The sequence below is a fragment of the Poecilia mexicana genome, unplaced genomic scaffold (genome assembly GCF_051168715.1).
Source record: "Poecilia mexicana isolate PSO_F unplaced genomic scaffold, ASM5116871v1 scaffold_18, whole genome shotgun sequence".
NCBI classification, from domain to species: Eukaryota; Metazoa; Chordata; class Actinopteri; order Cyprinodontiformes; family Poeciliidae; genus Poecilia; species Poecilia mexicana.
The window spans coordinates 6,956,201-6,971,564 of NW_028263387.1; the positions used below are offsets into that span (position 1 = coordinate 6,956,201).

Here is a 15,364-nt window from a genome sequence, read left to right on the forward strand (position 1 = left end):
GTAACTGTAACAGTAAAAGTGCTGATCCTTCGTGTCTGCTACTAGCATGTGCTAAATGAAAATGGGCGTTTTCTTCTTCTGCTTCTTCTTTAGATTTCAACACCAGCTTGAATCCATTATTGTTGCACTACTGCCATCTATTGGATCCTAATATCAATACCTCAAATTCTCATCCCTGTTTTATAAAAAAAAAAAAAAGAAAAATCCTCTTTTTCCCCTCAATGCTATTTAATTGATCAACAACATTCTCAAATTTCAATTCCCTATTAAAACCTAATTCTGTTTTAATGGGCGCTTTCTTCTTTTATTTCCAATTTTGACTTCCAATGTTTCACTTCCTGCAAAAGAGCCCCCTGGTGGTTGAAGAAAAATCCACTTATAAACCACATGGTTCAAAGCTTAGGTATATGAAAAAAAATCTAAATACTCTCTGGTATTGTTCAGGGGGCCGGACCAAATGTGGAGGCGGGCTGAATGCGGCCCGCGGGCCGTAGTTTGGGAACCAGTGCAAAAGAAGATTGGAAAAATGTTGCCTGGTCTGATGAGTCTCGATTCCTGCTGCGACATTTGGAAGGTCCGGTCAGAATTTGTCATCAACAACATGAAAGCATGGATCCATCCTGCCTTGTATCAGCGGTTCAGGTTGGTGGTGGTGGTGCTGTGGATATTTTCCTGGCACATTTTGGGCCTATTAGTACCAGTAGAGCATCGTGTCAATGCCACAGCCTACCTGAGTATTGTTGCTGACCATGTTCATCCCTTTATGACCACAGTGAACTCATCTTCTACTTCCAGCAGGATAACATGCCATGTCAGAGAGCGTGAATCATCTCAGACTGGTTTCTTGAACACAACAATGAGTTCACTGAACTCAGCTGCCCTCCGCAGTCACCAGATCTCTATCCAATAAAGCAGCATTGGGATGTGGTGGAACGGGAGATTCGCATCACGGATGTGCAGCTGACAAATCTGCAGCAACTGCGTGATGCCATCGTGTCAATATGGAAGAATGTTTCCAGTACTTTGTTGAATCTATGCCATGTAGGATTAAGGCAGTTCTGGAGGCAAAAGGGAGTCCAACCTGAAACTAGCAAAGTGTACCTAATATAGTGGCTGGTGAGCCTTTATAGAAGAAAGGGAAGGAGAAAGCAAATGCTAAATTATTCACTTTTTCTTCTTCTATATAATATTCTATATAATGTTGGTCAAATATGTAAAATCCTGAAACTAAAGGTTGAGTGGACACTTCTGTAAATAACCAGACATTGAAAAAGCAAATGCAATGATCAGGAATGCACATCTAGATTAAAATAAAAAGTAGTCTGTATCCCCCCAAAAATCACATTGATTACTTCCAGATGAAACTTGTATTTTATGTGCCTTTACCTTGATATAAAGAGCAAAAGCATATGAAGCTAGGCTCAACCTGACGTCTAGCAGGAAATGTGAATGTGTAGCATAGAGGAAAACCACTGAAGCAGTGTGAAAGTTGTGCAAGAGAAAAGAAGGAAGCAGAAAGACTAAAATTTTTTGTACATAGCAGTTATTTCATGCTAAGAAGTGACTGGGCTTCTGATGTCAGTCTGTCTATGGTTAAAAAAGTTGAAGTACGTCTGAAGCAGTGACACATCATCGGTGTTGGATGTGAGGATGGGTCACCTTTTGCTGTCGGTGCTGGCCGTACTCTGTAAGTAGATCGCTTTGTCTTTCTGAAGCGTGCAGGCGATGGAAAATGTTTGCAACGTTTACAATATGTAAACGGGCCGAGTTTTGGGCAAAAAAGTTAACTGTGCAGAATTTCTGTTGCTTTTTGTTTTATTTTTCCTCGGGTTTTGTTTTGGGGTAAATTATAGATTCAGTTCACAAAACGAGAAAGTGCGGGGGATATTGGATTCACAGACATTTTAAAACATTAATGTCAAAAGCCAGTTTGGGAAAATCAAAATATTACAAAATATCCCAGGAGAATGAGTAATTTGGGGCTTAACAGTTTGCATGTCGTTCATGTTTGTCACACTCTGACGCTAATACCAAAAAAAAAAACATTAAAAATGGTTTAAAAGCATCTGTTCAGTGTAAAACAATACATTTCAGGTTTTGTCAGTTTAATAAGTATTTCGGATTTCGAACAAATGATCTTTAACGTTGGTCTAAATCATCTGTCGCCTACAGAAACATTATATTTATTTTCTTAGACTCATAACTTGTATCTTGCTTATCAGACACCAAATCTTTTATAGCCCCTTCATAACCAAAATTGATGAGCTTTTGTTTTGGTGCTCAAATAATCTAGTGCAATCAGCCAGTGAAGAACATAGTGAGGTTCACTTTTTTCTATCATTGTCAAGTATCTCTTGACTCTCTTCTCACAGTGCGTAGATAAAGTTAGCATAACTCTGAAGTCCTGTAGCCACAAAAAGACAATGCAGACTGAACTGTAGAGAAGTATCAGTCAACTGCATAATTAGAAACGGTGGAGGAAGTTTTGACCACATACATTCTCAGAATGGAATAAAAAGACTCATGGTGGTAAACAGGTCTTTGTGTCTAAGTTCTATATTTTGGCTTGTGGACAGAGAATGTGTGCTACTTCTGTGATCATCGTCACATTGGTCTAATGTGAGCTATAGCATACTGCACCACACTGACCTGATGGTTATCGGTGGTGTTGCTCTGTTTGGTACGTTTGGATTCGTTTCTGTTGAATAAAAACATCCTCAACGTGATGCTCACAAGAAGGGCACTTCAATATCTGGCTCCTTTGTAACTTTAGATATAAAGCAGCATGGAAAGCTTAAAGCATCCGCCTTTAGATGTGGACTCATAATAATGAGCAGAGGCAAATAGCTATAAAGTATTTGAAAGTCGAGTCAATTTAATGCATGTGAACTGCTCTCTGCAAGAAAAGCTTTGTTTTTAATAAAATATTGTCACATCTTTAGTTCCTTACACCTGTATTGTTACAATTATTAGTAGAAATGTAAAAAAAAAAAAAAAAAAAAAAAAAAGAAAAAGAAAACATCTATTTTAGACTTCTCACATTTCCCCTTTCATGTTTCATTTTTATGTGACATCTGATAAGATTTGTGGTTTTAGGTCTCAGTCCTCTTCTTGGGTGTGGAAAAACTCAAGGTAATGTTTCCTTTTTTACCCGTCCATTAACTCATTCTTTATCAAAAAGGATTGCACTTTTATTCTAATAACTTATCTTGTTTATTTCATTTTAAGAAATACCTCATAACCTCTTAAGTGTTATAAGTATGTCTGTAGTGACACCTGCATTACATGACAGCTGCCCTCTAGTGGCTGTTAAAACCACTGTTGAACTTTTAATAGTTTGTGATCAATTATTTTAAATACTGGGCTAAAACAATGTTCACTAGTTTTGAAATGTCAATGAGACATTTTTTGATTATCTTAAAAATAAGAATCTGAATAAGGGTAATATTATAAAAAACATAAATCATAAAATGCTGTCTTTAACAGAACCAAAGCCTTTCCTCAGTGTGTCTCCATCATGGCTGATTAAAGGAGCCTCAGTAAATCTGAGCTGTAAAGCTGAACCTTCATCTCCAGAATGGAGGTTCTTCTGGTATAAAGCTGTTCCTGATCTAAGAAACAAGAACTACAGTTATAAGCTGCTGCCTGGTAACACCAGTGGGACTAAAGAAAACTCCTTCATCATTACTGGACAGAAACACACAGCAGGATTTGCATGTAGAGCTAGAAGAGGAAACCCAGAGTCATCAACTGATTATAGTGAACCAAAGTTTGTCTGGTCTGCAGGTCAGTTTGTTTCTACTCTAATCTATTCTCTCATTTGTTTTTATGTCTCTGATAAACTCTCATGTTGACTTTTAATCTGACATAACATACATATATATAGCATCGTGAAAAAATGACAACTTTCCACATTTATTACATATATTTATGTGTGATGTTAACTTATCTTTCTTATAACTAGTGTAAGATGGGAAACAGCAGTGAGAACCTGCCAAAACGTACACATGATATGAAAAAAGGGAGACTTGGTGCAAAAAGGGGAAAAGTGAGATAAGAAATAGAGGAGAGAAAGAAGGTCAAAGAGACGACAATAAAACACCTATAAGTGTGTGAGAACAGATCTGAGAAACCACAGAGATAACGTATGTATAACAGCGTCAATGAAAAGTACACAGTACTGATTTAAACAAGATGTATTCAGTGGTAAATGCAGCCCAAGATAGTTTATCTGTCCACGCCTGATTTAAAAATATAATGCATCATGCATTCTTAAACAACATCTGTTACATAAGTCTAAACAAAGTTAAGACATTTAATTTGGATAAAGCTTTTTTCCCTTAGAATAAAATCAGTTCCACAATGGCAAACTTTGCCAATAGTTGCTTCCATTATTCCAGTGTGAAGGCTAACATGTGTACTGCTCACTAGGATGCAGTGGATGTTTGGTTCAGAATATGTGACCTTGTGCATGCTACCTAGAACAATACTACTCCAAGTCAGAGGATGGCGCCAAACACAAAGATTACATGATTTGATCATCAGCAGAAAACCTTTAACAGCGCTTTTATTAAGAAATACATGGACAGGACCCTGCAGATTTTTCAATGTTAGAAATTCATCGGGAAATAGAAACTGTACTGAACTCATTTAGTCACAGAAGGTCAGTTTTATGTTCAATAGAACCAGAAATAACTCGGAACTACATGGTAGGAAAAAAGGGGGAATATTAATGAAAGTTACCTAACTGAAATAAATGAACTGAACTAAAATATCGTTTACCTTCCTAACTCACATAAGCAGGAACAATCACACAAATGGTAGAGCTGGACAAGTAGGGTTAGGATTAAGGGCTAGGCTGGATACGTTTTTTAATGATGAGATGGGATGAGGAAAATATAAGTGACATGAGTTCTGATGTAGTGCTGCCTTTTTACCAATTTACATCCAGCTGCTTCTGTTCCACGTTCATGACTAACTTTTACATGGATTTAAATACAGCAACCTATAACAGGATGTAAAGTTAGTAAACTGTTCCTTTCCTGTGGATTAGATGGGCATACAGTCTAATTAATGACAGCTTTAACAATAACAGAAATAAATAAATGGGAAAGTATACAAATGTTCTTATTCAGTAAATTAATCATTTTTGTTTACTAAATTAAATGTTTGCAAATGTTTGTTTTTCAGATTCAGCAGCCTCTCTGACAGTGAGTCCTGACAGAGAGAAACATTTCACTGATCATAACGTCTCATTAAAATGTGATGGAAAATCTACTGATGGGAGAATAAGATATTATAGAGAAATAAACACTCAGTCATATCTGTATGACTGCTCCACCTGGTGGACAATGAATGAATCCTCATGTATCGTCAACAGCAAGTCAGCCCATGAATCAGTGTACTGGTGTGAGTCTGGATCAGAGTTCAGCAATGCAGTCAACATCACTATATACAGTAGGTTATTATATATGAACATGTTTTGCTTTGTATTTGAATGATTCTAATAGTGACTGTAGTTCACAGTAACCTCTTGCACATGTGAACACATGAAAAGTAGACTAGATGTTTTAAGGATTTTTATTTTTTATCTGTATAAAGTATCTCAGCAGTTTTTGTCTTGGTTGAAAAATGTTGTTGGCTGTAAGTAAATATAGTGAACAAGGTCACTATTGATATTATTTTCAACTTTTATTTCTATAATATTGTGATCATACGTTATAGAAGCTGGAACATGTTTTTAATTATAAAAACATTTCTCTGTCCTACAGAACCAAAGCCAGTCCTCACTGTGTCTCCATCATGGCTGAATCCTGAAGCCTCAGTGACTCTGAGATGTAACCATGACGACCAGTCTGCAGGTTGGAGGATCTACTGGTATAAAGCTGTTCCTCATAAGTCTGAGAATGGCTACAGATATGAGCTGCTGCCTGGTAGCATCAGTGGGACTGTAGAGAACTCCTTCATGATTCACGGTCAGAAACAAACAGCAGGATTTACATGTAGAGCTGGAAGAGGAAACCCAAAGTATTTTACTGATTACAGTGAACCAAAGTTTGTCTGGTCTGCAGGTCAGTGCTTTGTATTTTTAATTTTGACACACTGGTAATACCTAAAATAATCCCATGTGCAATGTGACAAATGTTCAGGTTTATACTTGTTGCAAAAGAAGAACAAACTTAATGAAGCAAAAACTGTCTGAAAGACATGTTAATAATGTTATCCTCTGAGCTCGGGTCCTCTGGTAGAGGACCCGAGCTCAGAGGATGAAAGAGACCACCCGCAGAGGGTGAGAAGGGAATTTTTATATATATATATATATACTTTTTATCTTGTTTTATTTAGTCTCCCATCCAGCAGCGTCTCTCTCAGTGAGTCCTGACAGAGAGCAACACTTCACCTCTGAGTCTGTGACTCTGAACTGTGGAGGAAACTCTGAGTGGAGAGTGAAGAGGTTTTCAGAATCAGGTGACCTGACCGTCATACCAAACTGCTCTGACTGGATGAAAATGTCTGGATCCTCATGTGTCGTTAGCAGACAGTCTTCCTCTAAAGCAGTGTTCTGGTGTGAGTCTGGATCAGGAGAGTTCAGCAACACAGTCAACATCACCTTACACAGTAAGTTATTATCCAGTGTGTGTTTTTTGTTTACTTTTTAGTGTGTAATTGTCACAGGAAATGTATTAAAATATTTCTGAAACAAATTTCTTTGGACAGTTCATCTGAGAAACTCCACATAGTTTATAATACATAACCATCAAAATTGTTCAATTTTCAAAAAATTCAATGAGTTAGGGTTAGAAGTTAGATTAGTAATATTTTAAATGAATAAATTTTTTAATGGAAAAATCAATGTATCATCTTCCTCTTCCTGTTTTCAGTGGAATACTGAATATAGAATTTTGTTTTCAATAGCAATAATTAAAAAGGATCAATGCAACTGATTCTTTTTAATTCTGTTGTGGCAGAACTAAAACTCTTTCACTTCCATATTTTTTTACTCTGCCAATGTGTTTTTCTTTTCTATCATTCTCTGGAATTAGCTTTTCATTGACTGTATACATTTGCTCACTTTAGTTAGAGTGCTGGATAGAGCTGCACTCAAAATCCCGGTTTTCATTCTGCTCTGATGGCAGCAGCTCTGACTCTGTCTCTAAACACTACAAGGACTTTTAAAATGCCAAGTTTTATTACAACGTCTCTAACTTTGGTTTCTACTCAGAAATAGTGACTGGCATTGTTTAAAATGACCAGTTATTTAGAGCTGCATTTATAAATCAAACACATTGTATTGCAATGATTGCAGTGATTAGAAAAGAATATACTACATACTGTAAACATTTGTAAGATATTTAGCTTTTTTAAGTGTTTTTTTACTTAACCAATTAAGAGGTGGATAAAACACTGTACTTGATTTATTACTGAAGCCTCATATCATAAATTATGTTTTTCTCTGTCTGGTTTCCAGATGAAGATCTTCTCCTGGTGAGCCCCGTCCATCCTGTGACTGAAGGAGCTTCTGTTACTCTGAGCTGCAGACGGAGAGGAGAAAACAAACTTTCTGATGTGATTTTCTATCATCATGACAAACTGATCCAAAATGACAGCAGAGGAGAGCTGAAGATCTCTGCAGTGTCTCAGTCAGATGAAGGTTTCTACAAGTGTGAACATTCAGGAGAAGTTTCACCTCAGAGCTGGATGGGAGTTAAAGGTGAGCTGGATTCAATATATTATTGCATTTTTAATCATTACAATTCTGTGAGAAATGAAAACATTTTTATAGGTAAAAATCTTCACCCAGGTGTTTCCAAACCTGGGAGCTCTTCATTTCCACTGCTGTTGGTTCTTGGAGTAGTTTGTGGATCCGTATTTATTATTCTGCTGCTGCTGCTGTGTTGCTTTAAACATTCCAAAGGTGAAACTTTCATTTCCTAAAACTACATTACACAGCTCACCGGTTTTATTAGGTCATACAATGTCACAAATACAAAATTTAAAAAAAGAAAAAAGCATATTAACATCATTATTTTATCACAATTCTTTTCAGGTTCTTCCCAGAGGTCAGAACTTTTTTTTTTATTTCCACTCACCTTAAACTTGAAGCATAAGTGTTGTAATTTGCTGTTTCAAATTGACTTCCTGTGTTCCAGGGTGATCCAATCAGAGATCGCTGATCAGGGATCTGCTATAGATCAACCTCTCAATCAGACCTCGACCATTGAATACAGCTTGTCTTCTCATGGTCTGTGGTTGCATAACATCCACACTCGTTTGCAACATATTCAGAAGATTTTGGATGTTAATAACAAAAAATTAAGTTAAAGTCATGCCGTTTACTTTTAGATGTAGTTAGACTGCAACGGGATGTTTGTGTCAGCAGACTGATCCCAGATATGAAACTGTTTTCTGTTCCAGCTGAAGAGGAAGCCGGTGACGTCACATACGCTGATATTAAGTTCAAAAACACCAAACAGAAAACAAAGTCCTCCAAAAGAGGCAGAGTCCAACACAGTGCGCTGGATATGAAAGGTTTTGATTTTACCAAATGATTTTTTTTTTTACCAAAAATTTATTAATTTTTTGGTTACAAATGAATCCAATTTGATTGTTCCAACAGGGAGGCATCATGAGCCAGAAGAGGGCGCTGTTTACTCCGATGTGAGGACAGCAGCTGCAGGTACAGTCAGCAGCAATACAGTTTGCACTAATATATATGACATATATGACACTTTACATTGGTAAATATTTCATAATTTTCATCAGATATTTATTTATTACATTTATTCTCTCCATTTACAGAAGCATTGAGTGCTGCAGCAGCTGACACAGCACTTTATTCTGAAGTCAGGAAAGGATCTAAGAAGAGAGTAAGCTAGTTGGGTTAACTTTAAACTGCATATTATTTAATCGTGCATTTTTTTTCTTTTACATAAAAGCTCACATAACCATTACCTGATAGATCTTATTTCACAAGTCTTGTCAGTGAGCTCTATATATAAAACCAGTTATCTTTTTTTTTTTTGTAAAGTCATTTATTTTTTATTTTCTGCCTAAACACCAGAGTTTTTCTTATTTATGTAACATGTTGACTCAGTAATGTTTTTTATCTATTTTATATGCCTGTAAATTAAATAAAAGCTTTTATTTGTGTCATTCCTAATATTTGGTTTCATTTCACTGTTGTAACTTTAAACATATATATATATTCTATTTAATCTGAGAAAGGGATTGTTTGACTACAAGAGAATAAATCATGCTTTTTTTTATCAACGTCTTGACTCTAGACAGAGTTACAAATGCTTGTCTGTAATTTATGTTTGGAAAAAATAATCTTTACAATTTACATTTTCCAAGAGCTGACCTTAAAAAGTCGCTACTTTTGCCTTTTTGAATGCATTTTTTTAAAGCGGTATTCATAAGCTAACATTATGTAGGAAACAGACGCATTATTTTGAAGTCATGATGTAGTTTTAACTCTTCCCTTTCACAATAAAAGGTTATTTAAATGGAACTTTGTTCCATTTTTTTTCTATAGATTGATATTCACCGTAAGTATTCACAGAACAAAGCATAATTATGGTTCTTTTTATGCAGTTAATATAAAAAAATAATCCACACAGTCAGCAGGGGGAATATAGGAGAAACAGCCAGGATATTTTACCAGCAAGCTGAGCTCTAAGAATTGAATTCACTCATTCTCTTATTTACTCACCAAGGTAGAGTTCAAAACTCTAAGGTAACAACATCTCTAAATAACTTCATTATTTTAATTTTGTTCTATTTCCTGTTATGAAACATGTCTCGTTCAGATGCTAATTTCTTATTTTATTTCCTCGTTTGTCCTTACTGTAAAAAGCAACTCATTCATTCATTCGCTTTCTCACGGACCAAACGTCGCCCAAAGCTGCTCTGCTTTCCATACTACTTCCCTGTTTATTCTTGAAACAGAACTCGTTACATTATCCAGCCGTGTTTTACTTCCTCGTGAAAGCTTCTCACAGAAGGTTGGTGATGAAAAGGCAAAACAAAATGTAAAGCAGAGCTTCATGAGAATCCAGATGGACATTTTGCTTCCTTCTCTCTTCTCAGAGGTCTTGTTTTTTAGCTGTAGCATTTGAATAGTTAAATAGTTAAATTTATAATCCCTAATGGAAAGTTTTCAGATGTTTATGTCAATAACCTCTTTGTTCTGACTTAAGATACAGTGTTATGTTTTGGGAAATTAATCTTGATTAATAATAAAAGTGCATTTTAAAGAAGGTTGAAGACGACAGAAATTATGCAGCCAATGAGTTTTAAATTATCTTGTTAAATTTATATTTTTTTAATTGAATTTCTTTGTTAATTTGTATCTTCAACGGGGTAAATATATGAGCAGTATAGAGTAATGTGCAAAATGTATAGAACATCATAAAGAGCAGAATATTTTTCTGAATATTTACTGTTTTCATTTCTCAATGGAAAAATTCTTCAAGCCACCATTATAATCTTTATCGCTACTGAGGATTTCATATCAACATACCCAAACTCTCCAAAGTTTGTTCCACTATTTAAAATCTTTTATTATTCTTAGCCCTCTGGCTTTGTTAAGGGATGAGGTCTGGCTGGTTCGCATTGACACCGCGTGTGCTCTTACGAGACTTTTGTGTGTGTGTGGTTTCGGGAACTGACGCTCTGACAGGACAATCCCATCGCTTCCCTTTTGTTTGACCGTGAAATCTGCTGCGCTCCTCCTGAGCATTAGGCTTCGACTGTGGGAGGTTTGAAGAACATTTGTAAATATTATATAAATGCTTCACGGCTTGGAGTAACCTAATATAAGCAGCAATAATAACATGGTTGCCATGTAAAAAATGAAATCCACATTGTGGTCAAAATTTTCCTCTTCCCAATTTCAACTCAAAAAGATCATCTCTCATCACATCAGGTTCCATGACTCTGTGCTGTGCTACATTTATTAACAAGTTCAAATTTATGTAACTAATTTGTATTCAAATATATCAAGAGCTTACATAAAAAATACATAGTAAAAACTTAATAAATAAACCAGTAAATTTTTAGGTAAGTATTTATTGTCTTTTCTCCTTTCAAACATACTTAAACAAGATATTTTATGATAGAGACCATTAAAAGAAGAGCGCAATCTAGATAGCTTGAGAAAAATACAAACAGTAGAAATCAAAACATCAGATCTTTTTCAATTTAATGAATCTTTCATTTGGATTAGGTTAGGATAGACTTTACCATTTTGCTTGGGTAAAAATAATTTACATATGAAATATGTAAAATAAAACAAAAACAAAATACAAGCTACTATTTTCAATCATTTCATTATGATACTGACACTTGTCAGCATTCACACTTATTCTCCTCGCGTATTCTTAGAGCAGATGAAGTTAAACTTCTCAGTATCATTTTTTTTAAACCATAGGTGTTTTCCTCCTTTCTCCATGGCTCCAGACATGTCACAGTCGTCCATCGGTTCATTTTGGGCCGAGTTGTTGTAACGGACCACCTCGTCACTGACCCAGAACCACAAATCCAGAGTGCAGGCGTAGCTCAGTCCAATCCAGACATAATCAGTCGATGCCTCCTTCACTTTCTTCTCGATCCATCTCTGATCATCCATGTTGGTGATGGTGACCAGGTCATGGTGGTGATCTCTGCAGTGGTTCAAGGCGTCCTCCCAGGTTTTACTATCTTTTACCAGGACCACGTTATCTGTTGAAATAGGAAATACAAATCTGTAGCTTTATTCAAGTCTTAATTGTGGACTCATTCATCAATGCAGTAGATTAAGAAAGTCTATGTAATATCTGTTTATCACAAAACATTAAAATATCATCAAGTACAAAGTAAAAAGTAAGAGAAACAATCAAGTTTGTCTTTCATGGATAAATCATAGTATGAGCTCTTTAGCTTATGATCAGACTTCAATTTTATTTTTAAATTTATATTTAGGTATACGTAGATGTTGCCAGACCTTTTCTGGAAAATTGTCAATAGCAAAGAAGAGCTTAGTTTTAAGATTCACAAGATTTTGGGGTGTGCTGTGGTGGCACAGGGGTTCAGCACAACCCATGTATGGAGGCCTTAACCCTCAACGCTGCAGGTTCAACTCCAACCTTTGCCACATGTCTTTCCTCATTGCCAACTTTCCTGTTAATTAACTATCAAATAAAGTCCACCAGAGCCAATAAAACCTTTAAAAAAAGGATTTTGAAGAATCACAATTTTAATGCAAATAAAAACAAAATCAAATCCTGCATTCTGTATGTACGCTATTTATAAAAATCAGAGAGGGTTACTTTAGAGAAGAATAAACATGCTAAGGGAATCCTTTTAAACATTCCTGTTGTTTTTGTTTTGTATTGTTTTATATTATTTTATGTTTTACAAACAATCAAACTGTTACTTTTTTTGGACAAATTAGATCTCACTTACAAATCTTTACACAGTAGTATACAATTGCAAAGTGAAATCTCCGTTGATCCTAAATTGAGTTTCAAATAATATTTTTTTTTCTCTTATAGGTGTTTTTATTCAATGTTTTATTTTTAGAGTTTTATAAGAACAACTCACCATCATAACAGATGAAGGGTTTTCTTTCATCACAGTTCTCATTCCTCCATCTGCCTCCATCATCAAACACAGTCATGGCACATTGACCACTGTTGATTTTCTGATTGTCAAACTTCAGATTCCAGTGTCTGAAGGAGGAACTGTTTCCATCTGACCACCTCCAGGTGTCACTGAACAGACCAGTAAAGATGTATCTTGAATTTGCAGTCGTTAAATTTAACCCCTTGTTCACTTCTCCATCCTGTAGCTGCTCCAATCCACTGATCAGGTCTGTGTGTTTCTCTCTACAGTAACTCTGAGCTTCTAACCAGTTCTTTGATTCATAAATCAAGTGGTATTTCTGTGATGAATCATTTTCTGTGAAATTAACAAGTCAGATCTCAAAACACTTTCATATGTAAGTTTTAATACAGACATGAATGAGAGGATTTAGAAAAACAGAGGACTGTTGTCTCACCATGATAACAGAGAAAATTATGCTGTTCATTACAGGATAAATCTCCCCACTTGAGAAAAGAAGGGGAATCTTTCCATATAATCACACAATTCTGGCCTCCAGGTAGGAGATTATTTGGTTCTCCTTTTTCCCAGTTTGTCTCACTTTCATTGAACTCCACTCCAGGCAGAGACCAGTGCCATGATCTCTGTGCGTTTGTTTGATCATACAGACCAATCCAAGCTTCCCTCTGATATCCAGCTGAGATGTTGATGAGTCTCTTCATGTCCTTCATGTTAGTCACTGTGACCAGGTCAGTGTGTTTCTCTCTGCAGTACTGCTGAGCTTCAGTCCAGGTTTTTTCCTCATTAACATAGTGATACTGATAGAGCTGACAAACCATCAGATGATTCTGAGCTAAAGAAAAAACAAAAACAAATTTGCTTTGAGTTATTCAGTCACATCATCAGTTTTATGTTAACCAGAATAAGACTTTTCTTGTGTCCCCATCCAATTATTGTATGAGAGCACATTAAATTACAATGACTTTAGATAAAATCTGAAAAATAATATTTATGTATGAGCTTACCCATCACAGTAAGAAGAAACAGATTCCACTGCATATTTACTTTGTCTGTTTTGCTTAGCGATGAACACTAAAAAAAAAAAGAAAAAACAAAAGAAAATCATAAATGTGATTTCCAGAAATCCCTTCCTAATATCATATCTACATACAATGTTATAAAAGACAAACTTACATCTGGTTATGTCCGTTCACATGGATTCAAGATGATTGATGTTTGGTTGTAGACCGTCCTCAGTGAAATGCTCAGTGCTTGACACCGGCCTCTTGTTTTAGCACCTGGACTCTATTTGAATATTCAAACCATAAACTAACCTGATATGCTGATGTTTACATCCTGTAATACAATACTACTGTCACGCCATAGGTAGAACAAAGTCAGCTTAGATTCCATTAACAATTTTCCAAAATATTGATTTTGTTCTTCAAAGTATTGTTTTCATCACTGTCTGATTGGCCACTGCAAGATAATATCATTTTTCAACATCATTCGATCCAAGTTATATTGTTCCAGTTTAATATCGCTGTAAACATTTTATGGGGTAACAAAGAAATTCAAAAAGTTGTTTGACTTTAGCATAAAAAAGTTAATTACACTTTAATTGGAATTATATTGTATTTAGATTGAACTTGACTTTACTAAGTGCAAAATAGGCTGCTTGAAAATGGCACACTAAAAGTTCATTTTAATATTTCTAAAATATTGTCAGTACATTGAATTTTAGCATTTTTCATCTGGGATGATTCAGACAGCAAATGTAGTTCCAGTAGCAGGTTGGACATAAACACAAGAAAAGTAGACATGCTAATGTTTTTTATTCTCAGTTTGATATTTATAAAGTATATCAACAGTTGATGTTCTGGTTGAAAAAGTTGTTTTACAAATAGAAACAAGTGATATTAGTAAGGTCAATACTGACTTTTTTATTCCCAAATAAAATAGTAACCATTCACTATAGCAGCTGAAACTTGTTTTTATTGTGGGAAAAAATGCACATCAGTCAGGACAGGCTGTCTGAATCATGGAAGAACCCTGAAGCCATGGTAACTGAGCTGTAACCATGACGATCAGTCTGCAGGTTCAAGGTTCTTCTGGTGTTCTTCCTGATCAGCCTAACAATGGCTGATCAGGACCTGCTGCCTGATGGCGTCGATGGGCCGTCGCCATTCATGTACAGAAACACACAGCAGGAAACGCATGCAAAGCTGAAAGAGGAAACCCAGAGCACTTCAGTGTTTACAGCGAACCAGAGTTTCAGTTCTTTTCATTCCTAATTTTACTACACCGATAGATCCTAACTGGGGTGTAAAAAGCTACAAGGATCAAATGTACATCTGTTTAATTTAGCTTGTACTGGTTTAAAAGAATGAGAAAGTTTATAAAGCACCAAAAACCTAAAGGAAATTTGGTTCATCAAACAATGTTGTTAAACAATATTTAAAATAAAAACAATGATAATGGATTCATCAAAACAAAAACAAAAAATTCCTCTCTGAATATTTCAACTCGTTCCATATTTTATGTCGTTTTATTTAGCCTCCCGTCCAGCTGCGTCTCTCGCAGTGAGTCCTGACAGAGAGCAACACTTCTGACATGAACCTTACCAAGATATTTTTGAAGTAAAAATATTTGGTCAGTTAAAACTAGAGAGGTGTCACCATAAACAACATTGTTTCCTCTAACTCTAAACATTTTTGTCCTAATTCAAGAACTGGAAAAACTAGCGTACTGCCTCCCTCTTCTTCATTTTTATTTAAATGCG

At 35.6% G+C, this 15,364-nt stretch overlaps 2 protein-coding genes across 2 annotated transcripts; one reads left to right on the top strand and one right to left on the bottom strand.

The window, feature by feature from the left end:
* Positions 1-2,488: 2,488 nt before the first annotated feature.
* LOC106906442 (uncharacterized) lies at positions 2,489-9,160 on the top strand. The gene is made up of 11 exons (XM_088016252.1): positions 2,489-3,786; positions 5,191-5,457; positions 5,772-6,071; positions 6,346-6,618; positions 7,469-7,711; positions 7,802-7,915; positions 8,048-8,060; positions 8,151-8,242; positions 8,416-8,529; positions 8,618-8,677; positions 8,800-9,160. The coding sequence occupies exons 1-11, from the start codon at positions 3,471-3,473 to the stop codon at positions 8,874-8,876; spliced, it is 1,869 nt and encodes a 622-aa protein (XP_087872378.1). The 5' UTR covers positions 2,489-3,470; the 3' UTR covers positions 8,877-9,160.
* Positions 9,161-11,068: 1,908 nt separating this feature from the next.
* LOC148153982 (C-type mannose receptor 2-like) lies at positions 11,069-13,929 on the bottom strand. The gene is made up of 3 exons (XM_088015463.1): positions 13,040-13,929; positions 12,583-12,939; positions 11,069-11,721 (listed from the first exon to the last, which is right to left on the bottom strand). Exons 1-3 carry the CDS (start codon positions 13,419-13,421, stop codon positions 11,363-11,365), a joined length of 1,098 nt encoding a protein of 365 aa, XP_087871589.1. The 5' UTR covers positions 13,422-13,929; the 3' UTR covers positions 11,069-11,362.
* Positions 13,930-15,364: the final 1,435 nt, after the last annotated feature.